Raw genomic sequence first — 10,000 nt, 5'->3', positions numbered from 1 at the left:
TCTGAAACATAACTTCCGTCGCCGTCCTTATTTTTCATTCTAATCCGTGAATTAACAATTAAAGACCGAAATGCCACCTTAATGCTTTAGAATCATATCATTACATACTGTTGTTAATCATTCATGCTGGCATTACGAACATTCCTCATCACAGCCTTCTCATCTCCGTTCTCATAACACGAGTTAAAAGATGCCTTAATTCGTTTAAATAAATTACTAGTTCGGTTGTAAGAATTATTGTCTTGTAACGTTGTTGCTATTGCTAAGCTAACTTCGGAGAGAGAGAGAGAGAGAGAGAGAGAGAGAGAGAGAGAGAGAGAGAGAGAGAGAGAGAGAGAGAGAGAGAGAGAGAGAGAGAGAGAGAGAGAACAAAATTCAGGAATAAGATATATCTTCCACTATTTTACTGGAATCTGCATGCGACATTTTTCTTTTCAGTTCTTTGCTGTAGAAAAAGTTTCAAACGTAATATACAGAACCGACAGAGTGTAAAAAAGAGTGTCTGAGCGGCTGACTCACGAGTGAGAAGACGATAATACCAGCCAAATGGCAAAGCGGAGTTGATGGTGAACTCTTTGACCTAATTTTGCTCGGAAAGTCAAATGGTCGTCCTAATTAAAGACTGGCATTAACAAAATGGTGGAGGGAACAAGGTCAAGTTATACGGTTATGCCGGCGGAATGGCTGACCTTGTGTGCAATCACGCAACAGCGTTAATCTGAACATTCGCAGGATACGGTGAATTAACAATGACTTCCAAAGTTCAAAGCGCCCCAACCCACTACCAGGATAATGCTGCTGTGCTATCTCCCGCGCTATTCCCGACTAGATAGCCAAGCTATCTAGCCGAGATGTTACTATGGTACGATAAAGAGAAGAAAATATTAACTGACCTTATTCATCCGTTTAACCAAAACTGATTTTGAAACATCTCCCCCTCGACATACTCCTACGTAATGAGATTACTTAATCATACGTATAAAATTGAACTCACAAGGCACTGGAGGATTTCTTGCGAAATCCCCTTGGCTCATCGTCCGAGGTGTTACTCGTGGTGAGGGGCCTCGGCAGCGACATCATGGACTGACTCTGTGCGACACTGAAGCCGTTTAGGAACATCTCGGGAGCCGCCCTCCCCGCGCTCGAGGACGAAGTAGCCGCAGGCGTGGCGGGCGGCGACGTCGTGGAACTGCTGGAGTGCCGCAGCGAGACGGGGGCCTCCTCATCCTGTATCGCCTCATCCGGGTGTTCCAGGACTTCCTCCGCCCATGAGATGCTAGAGTACCGCTTCGGCCGGGAATGTTTGAGCCCCACGTTGGCCGAGGACACGGACGGAGCCCGGTCCTGGCGAGAAGACGTCGGGCCGTAGCTGCCCTCCGAGTGGGGGCGGCGACGGAGCTCAGGCTTGCCGCTCACGTCCAGAACAGAGATGGCGGGCCGCAGGCGGGGCTCGCTGGTGTCGGAAATCTTGCGGCCAGACAAGTCCAGCATGGACTTACTGGCTTGCGGGGGGCGATCGCGGGGCATTGCGGTGTGCGAGACGGAGGTGATCGTTGTTGTTGTTGTTGTGGTGGTGGTGGTGGTGGTGGTGCTGACGGTGGAGGTGCGGTGTCGGTGCCGATTGCTACTGTGCCTAAGGCTGCTGTGAGCCAACAACAAAGCCTTCAACTTGGCCCCGATCTTCATCCACGCCTGTCAGGGCCACAGCTTGCTCATCCCGAGAATTCTAGATGCTCGTTTGTTTCGTTTTCGTCACCGAGCTGATACAGAAAAAATGACACTGCACTTGCTACGTTTGCTAAATATCAGCTAAATGTTGGCACAGACGACTGTTCTTAAGGCACTTTATTTCACTCACAAAACGGCTTCCTAAAGTCTTCACTCCGGAAGGCGGTGGAAGCTCATGCCTGTCTTTTTCTGTGTGCAGGTCAACCATCTCAAGAAGGGACGGATGTCTGCATGCTTTTCCCTTTTTGATTTTCACGGTATCGTTGTCACTAGCGTTTATCTTGTCCCGTTTCTTTGATACCTTTCCGACAGATTTTGTAAAACAAGAATAAGAAACAATATTAATTTCGAGTCCAGGCTCAAAGTAGAGCCTAAAAGTGCAATTCTGCAGTATGAGAAGAATCAAGTTTATTTTTCATCTTCAAAAACTGACTTTCAAAGGACAGAGAGAGAGAGAGAGAGAGAGAGAGAGAGAGAGAGAGAGAGAGAGAGAAGGAGAGAGGAGAGAGAGAGAGAGAGAAAGAGAGAGAGAGAGACAGAGAGAGAGAGAGACAGAGAGAGAGAGAGACAGAGAGAGAGAGAGACAGAGAGAGAGAGAGAGAGAGAGAGAGAGAGAGAGAGAGAGAGAGAGAGAGAGAGAGAGAGAGAGACTGACAAAAAAAAGCTTAGAAAAAAATGACAAACTCTTACGGAATTATTTTCACACGAAGGCCCACTTCCCTCTCCCCTCCCCCCCCCTCCCCTCTCCCTCGAACCAGCAGCGTTTGCAATCTCTGCTGCGTGGAGCTGTTTCTCCAACACGCGACGCTCGCAAAACAAACGAGACCTCTTTCTTATCTATTGGTTTCCGGGGTACAGCTTGCGCCAAGTCAGAGCATGGCATATGTGAAGGTCAATTCAAGCTGAAGCTACCGTCAGCACTTAGGGATGGGCTAGAGATAAAGTTCAAAGACTGAGTGGGGATTTAAGGGAATTTAAGGGAGGGGGTTTCAGGGAGGTGTGGGTAGAGGAGGGTTGGCGAGGTTTAGGGCTAGAGTGAGAAGTATAGGCGGGAAGAAATAGGATCATGATAGTAGTCTAAGGACTCGAAAAAACACATCAGGAAAATTAAATCGTCTACCCCCACCCCCCTAAAATTGACCTCTAAAAACGAGAGGTAGAAAGGGAGGGAGGGAGGGAGGGAGGGAGGGAGGGAGGGAGGGAGGGAGAGGGAGAGAGAGAGAGAGAGAGAGAGAGAGAGAGAGAGAGAGAGAGAGAGAGAGAGAGAGAGAGAGAGAGAGAGAGAGAGAGAGAGAGAGAGAGAGAGAGAGAGAGAGAAGGAGAGGGAGAGAAATAATGAGACTGACAATAATCAATAGAGACTTGGACAATATTTCACCTTTCATATCTAAACCAATCAATCAAACAATGACACGAGAAAATAAAAAACCTAGCTACAAGCCATTTACTTTTATATAATAGCCTATGAATTCTGGAATTTATTGCTCAGATATTTTACGATTCAAAACGCAACCTTAGCATTCTACAAGAGATAAGTAGAGTGTTCATTAAAGCTGTTCAGCCTCAATTTACAGAATAACCTCGCATGTCTTATCTAGAGTTTTGCGTAAACCAAATGTTTTTCTTTCAATTGTGGTTTAAGATGAACATATCCACTAGCAATGTTAATCTGCTTATCCCTAAATCTTGTTGCATTCCTTATCTATGAACGCGTGTGCCTATCTATTCGTTTTTATTGACTACCCTTAATGTCATCACTTCTTTCCTTTGTGTAGGCGGGGAGAGAACAGTGATAATAGGTGCAAAGACACGAGCGAAACAAAGAAGAAACCAATAAGCAACAAAGAAGAATTCAGGACAGGAAAGAGGCAAGAGGGTCATTGTTTTCGTTGATAAGAGAAGGAAAGGTGAGGAGAGAGGAGAGGGTAAGCACCTGAGTTGCGTGTGTGCTTGTTCGTTCGTCTGTTTGCTTATTCGTTATTGTATAAATGTGTGTGTATGTTTTAACGTCCGTATTTTGCATGTGTTTATTCTTTGCATGCATGTATTTATGTGTGTTGCTTATCTTTTTCTCATGTGAATACTTGCATGTACACATTAAAAAAAATGTTTTTGTATTTGTGTGAGGGAGTTTCATTTTGAATGCGACAGAAGGACCACCATGGAAGATCAACATAACGATCAGAACAAGTGCAGCCTAAAACACTTCAGCGCCAGCCAAACAAAAGTGACGACACATAAAAAGAGCGGAATACGGGCACTGCACCAAAGGACAAAGTAGCCATTATTGCGGATGGTACACGGTATTGCTACTATGATTATAATACTTGGAAGTCAGTCATTATAAAAGACTGAATTTATTTCTAAAAAATGTAATTTTCGTTTTGCAGAAAATGGTCAGTATGAATTTAAGAGTGCACAGCATACTGCTCACTTAAAGCTGCAATTATCCCTGTGATTAACTGACCCCGTGACCTAATGGGAGGATACATTGGCTTTATATATATAATAAACAAACATTCTTTAAACGTACAACTGTGTCTAAAAATGTATTGATTTTCTCACGTTACTCGCTATATACTGGGGGGTCACCATTCCCATTGGCTGACTGAATGGGAGACTCATAGCCATTCATCAATTAACACGAGAGAAACATCTATCTTCCAGCAGCACAACGAGAACAGCAGAGAGCCGCTGATCTCCTCGAAAGACGCAGCAGTGCCTTCCCTCCCTGGCTAGCGTGACACAGGTAGTCTGGACAACACGTCATCAGCTGCCGCACTACTGGCACACTGCTGCTCCGGCGCCATGAAATCATCTCACACTTGTGCAAATGTACGTGACGCGAAACAGACGCGAAACAGGTACAGCAATTCGCCCTTTGTTCTCTGACACGGGGGCCCTGTTGCCATGAAGGCTTTGGATAATTTGGATTATCTGCAAGCATACTGTTGAGTTGATGCAGAGAGACTGACTGAGAATTCATTTTTTCTTACTGTCTTCACCTCAACACATCAAATCCAAAAAAACGTTGTCATATTACATTGAGTATGTTTGTGTGTGTGTTTGTATGTATGTATATATGCATACAAACACGGTATGTCTGTCTGTATGTATGTGTATATGTATGTATATATATGTATGTATTCATGTATGTATGTATGTATGTATGTATGTATGTATGTTTGTATGTTTGTATATATGTATGTATGTATGTATGAATGTATGTATGCGTGTATGTATATAATACACACACACACACACACACACACACACACACACACACACACACACACACACACACACACACACACATATATATATATATATATATATATATATATATATATATATACATATATATATATATATATATATATATATATATATATATATATATATATATATATATATATATATATATATATTCTCGTTTCACCATTACTTTGCGGTCCGCAACAGACACCATCAGTGTATATGAACACTAAAAGTACAAACACAAAATGTCAATATTTTTTCTTCTTCTAGATCTTTAAATTCAAAATCGAGGAGTTCGTGTACCCTGCTCACACTCATGTTCCCGCATAAATCAAAAACTGTTTACACTTTCCACATGTTTTGTTTCCCAAAGTTTGTTGGGAATCACGTTCGAGAAACCAGCAGTGTCACACGCACGCAAGCACACAGGTAACCCCGCCTGGATCTCCTTATTTACAGAGGAGCTTTCGCCTGTTCCTTCTTCTCGGCGAAGCTCAGGGATCCCCATGCTTATCCGCGTCACAATTTTGCCTCCTGAGCAAAAGCCTCGAGCATAATGCACCAAGAGTCACAGGTCACGCGTGAGTGCGGCGAAGGCCAGGGTCAAGAGCACCGCGGGCGGGCCAAGTATCTCCGGCGTCAGAGGGGCGCGACTCACCACCTGCCTCGTCGACGCATTGATACCGACTGCCCTGCTCTGCCGCCACATGGCTCAGCCGGCCCGTGCGAGTGCTGCTGCTGCCGCTGCCGCTGCGAGGGTGTCTAATGCGGCGCTGGTTAAAGCGGTTTGTCTGGCGGTGGTTGTCCGCTGCTTTCGTTGGCGGTTCCTCTATGAGATATTATGGCAGATCAGTTATATACATACCTACTTACATACTTACAAACATAAAATAAAAATAAACACACACACACACACAAAAACACACACGCACATAAAACACACACGCACATAAAACACCCCCCCCCCCCACACACACACACATATATATACATATATATATGTATGTATATATGTATATATATATATATATATATATATATATATATATATATATATATATATATATATATATATATATATATATACACGCAAACATATACATTGATATATGTGTCTAGATATTCATTATTCATTTGTCTGTACCAGCACCCTACAGCGACTGCATCTGTGCGGACCAGATAGGCTTCCAAGAGGAGAAAAAGGGTAAAGGAAAAAGACCATCACTTGAGCCGCACTGAACCCCTCGTAACAAGTGAAGCTGTCAATACCACGCATGGCACCCACGCCCTCACTCAGGCTGCATCAACCGAAAATGACCAAGAAGAGAGAGAGAGAGAGAGAGAGAGAGAGAGAGAGAGAGAGAGAGAGAGAGAGAGAGAGAGAGAGAGAGAGAGAGAGAGAGAGAGAGAGAGACAGAGAGACAGAGACTTCCGAGAACTTCTTTATGGTCTGCACTCGACGCCTCCATACATGAGGAACCGAATCAATTCCCGCAGTTTGCTGTATTACCCGATAAAATATTCATGCCCATGGCTTTGCGGTGCCCGTGCTTGGAGGAGTTTTCAGAACAGCAGGAAAGAAAGACCATCCTCCGGAAAAAAAGAAACTAAAGCAGAACTGAAGACTTGAGAGATTGCTTTTAAAGAAGATGGTTCTCGCAAGAATACGGAGGGAGAGGTGGGAGGAATAAGGGAAATGGGGAGGAGGGGCAGAGGATATATTTTGGGCCGATGAATATCAGACTCTCGCCTGCGACCGCTTTCCGTATTCCGGTGTTGTCGATGGGACTATTAAAGCTACTATGTGCACGCACACGCACACACACACATACGTCGCGCACACACACATACACACACACACACACACAAACACACACACACACGTACGCACACGTACACGTACACGTACACGCACACACACACACACACACACACTGGAAGGCAGCTAGGCGATTTGACAACTAGGTCGACATAAAAACATATCTCAGTGTGTATATATGTGTGTATACATTTACTTTTGGTGTGTGTATGTGTATGTCTGTTTGCGTGTCCGTTCATTTTGCATCCCGTGAGATTTATTACAATAATTATCGAACCTCAGGTTGGATGACCTTGCAAGGAGAAAGCTAACGAGCACCCAGACCCCGAGGGAAGATGGACAGCGCCGGGTACCCATGGCCAGTTGAGGCAACGGGTATCCAACCCCTGATTAGGTTTTGGATTATGTAACATATGCCTACAAACACACGTGCGTGTATATTGGCTGAGGCATATGGACAGAGAGAGAGAGAGAGAGAGAGAGAGAGAGAGAGAGAGAGAGAGAGAGAGAGAGAGAGAGAGAGAGAGAGAGAGAGAGAGAGAGAGAGAGAGAGAGAGAGAGAGAAATATTTTCTTCACATGGTTATCGCGGCCCCAGCCATGAAATCCCATTTTCCCCAGGCACAAAGCGCGGATCAGGCACGTTCTCGGTATCTCACTATGGAAAGATGAGGTGAGTCACTCGGCAGTTCAATTTGAGAAGTACGAAATTCAGCTTTAGTATCCAAAATCTATTTTGAAGTGGATTTGTTTTTTCCAGATTGTGCATTGAGATGACCGCTTCGTTGCAAAACACATTGCCACTTCAAGTTGCACGGCCAGAAACCACCGGCCTCGAGGCTTCCGCATTCTCTTTAGTTGTCAGAGACTCTCACCAGAATCCCAGACGCACTCCGGAAGCAAGGGAAGAGGAAAGGTCGAGGAGACTAAATGACGCGTGCGTACTCTCCCGCGCACAAGGTCAGCGCGGACTGAAAGCGTGTTTGTAATAAAGGCATAAGGTTCCTCCCTCGCAACCCCCCCCATCCCTCCCCCTCAGCTCCGTCCCCTAAAGATAGCACTCCCCTGACTGATAAGATAGGCGGCAGCAAGACAAGGTTTGCAGTCTGCTGTGGATACGTTTTTCTTCACGTAGACAGAGCACAGGAAATCGGCGAGTTTCGGTAACTTTCCATTCCTCGGTTTGAGTCCATTGGAAATTGGTTTAGCTCACCCTCTCTCTCTCGCCTTCCACCCATCTGCTTTATATTTAATTCTCCCTGTCCTTGCTTCCTTTCCTTCCCTGCCTTTCTTTCTCTTACCCCTCCCCCTTCTTCGAATTCTCCATCTTATTTCTTTCCTCTTTCCCTCGTCCTTCTTCGCACTTTCCCTCTCCTCGGCTCAATACCTCACTCTTTCTCTCTACGCCGTATGTCGTACATGTTAGAGATATTGAAACAATGTAATGCATACAACCCCCCCCCATCTCTCTCTTGCTCTCTCCCAATCACCCTCACCCTCTCCTTATACCTCACCCTCTTCCTCTTCCTTTTCCTCACCCTCTCCCTCTTCTTCTCCCTATTATCTCTCTCTCTCTCTCTCTCTCTCTCTCTCTCTCTCTCTCTCTCTCTCTCTCTCTCGCTCTCTCTCTCTCTCTCGCTCTCTCTCTCTCTCTCTCTCTCTCTCTCTCTCTCTCTCTCTCTCTCTCTCTCTCTCTCCATCGACCCACCACTCCAAATCCAAATCGCTGCAGAGAGGATGGATATTATTTTTAGCTGCACACACAAATTCACGCACAAACTTCAATCTGTCTATCTGTCGTTCTCTCCATCTATGCCATACATACACATACACTTGTATACACAATCACACACATATATATAACGCCACGAATAGAAGACATTGAGCTCTATCAACATGATAACTGAACGGGTCAGCGGAAGGCATCTTCTTTCACGGAATATCTGATATCTAATTCGGCGGCCGGATAATTCCTTAGCCGGAGTCAACACGAGAGACTGTACATGAGACGATGATAAGAGTATCACCTTATCAAAAAGGCAGGAATTTCCGTTGTGTAAAAGCGTGAAAGCTTGTTTTAGCGGATATTTGTGCAAAGACTGACTGTCTCTTGGAAAAAATAAAAACATGAAGATGTAACAAAACCAATTAGAAAATATTTAGATGGTTGTTACTCACTTTCTTTGATTATGACTTAGAAAATAGGAAAGATGATAAATGATGCAAAAGCTAATGCCTTGAGACAAAATACTGCCTACGCTTCCTGGTTACTCGGAAACGCGCGGATATCTTGTTAGCCGCAAACACTCAGGTGCATACACCCATCATATTCTTTTAACTCGGCCACAGTATGCCATCGCGTGTTGCAAATTAGTTAATTCCAAAGTGAACTGAGGAAAATAAAAAAGAGGCCTACAATCGCCAGTTAGTTGAAGTGAATTTTCCTTACGGGCCCACACTTTCACTCAGGTACTGAAACCCTATAGCCTTGCGAGGCGATAGCATACACATGAACTTAAACATTATAACGAACACAAATATATGTGTATATATATATATATATATATATATATATATATATATATATATATATATATATATATATATATATATTTATTTCTTAATGCATGTCCAAGCGTGCGAGTGCGTGCATACACATGCGTGCCCACCCTAACGATCCCGATTCGAAAGGCTTTGAGCGAATTTCCCGCCTTCCGCCATTGCTGGCCGCGGCGCCAACTGGTTCCGCCGCTGCATTCTGATAAGCGTTAGGGCCAGGGACCAGCTGGAAGGTTGCGAAAGGCGGATCGATAAGCACAAACGCACTATCGCCATTTTTTGTTCGGAAGGCCAGTTCGCGATTCATGTCACCGATCTCGACGACGCCTAGGCATTGGCGATCGAGTCAATAAAGGTCCAGACGTATGACGAAGGTTGTGAGGGAAAAGGGTGGGAGGAAGAAAAGAGGGGAGGAAGGAGAACGGGAGGGAATGAGAGGAAGAAGCAAAGAGAGAGGGAGAATAAGAGGGAGATGGTGATGGAGGGGGAAGGAGAGAGAGAGAGAGGGAAAGGGGGATATGGAAAGAAAGGGAATAAGAGATAAGAGAACGAGAGAGAGAGAGAGAGAGAGAGGGAAAGAGAGAGAGAGAGAGACGATGGGTGAGAAGGAAAAAGTAAAGGAAAGCATCCTTTTTGT

General features: G+C 44.8%; 1 protein-coding gene across 5 annotated transcripts in view; it reads right to left on the bottom strand.

Moving 5' to 3' along the window:
* Positions 1–10,000, bottom strand: part of LOC119572984 (GRAM domain-containing protein 2B-like) — a 141,167-nt gene that overhangs the window by 32,601 nt on the left and 98,566 nt on the right. The window contains exons 1-2 of one of the 5 annotated variants that reach the window (XM_037919964.1): positions 7,680–7,769; positions 995–2,029 (exon numbers count right to left, since the gene is read on the bottom strand). The exons of 3 other annotated variants lie outside the window; for them this stretch is intronic. In XM_037919964.1, the coding sequence (XP_037775892.1) occupies positions 995–1,686 (692 nt within the window). In that variant the 5' untranslated portion in view covers positions 1,687–2,029; positions 7,680–7,769. Of the gene's footprint in view, positions 1–994; positions 2,030–5,644; positions 5,856–7,679; positions 7,770–10,000 lie in introns of those variants that run through there. One more of the 5 variants, XM_037919965.1, reaches the window with a different exon arrangement.

This window comes from Penaeus monodon, chromosome 5, assembly GCF_015228065.2.
Source record: "Penaeus monodon isolate SGIC_2016 chromosome 5, NSTDA_Pmon_1, whole genome shotgun sequence".
NCBI lineage: Eukaryota > Metazoa > Arthropoda > Malacostraca > Decapoda > Penaeidae > Penaeus > Penaeus monodon.
The sequence above is the reverse complement of the archived record's forward strand: the minus strand, read 5'-3'. Positions and strand labels throughout refer to the sequence as shown.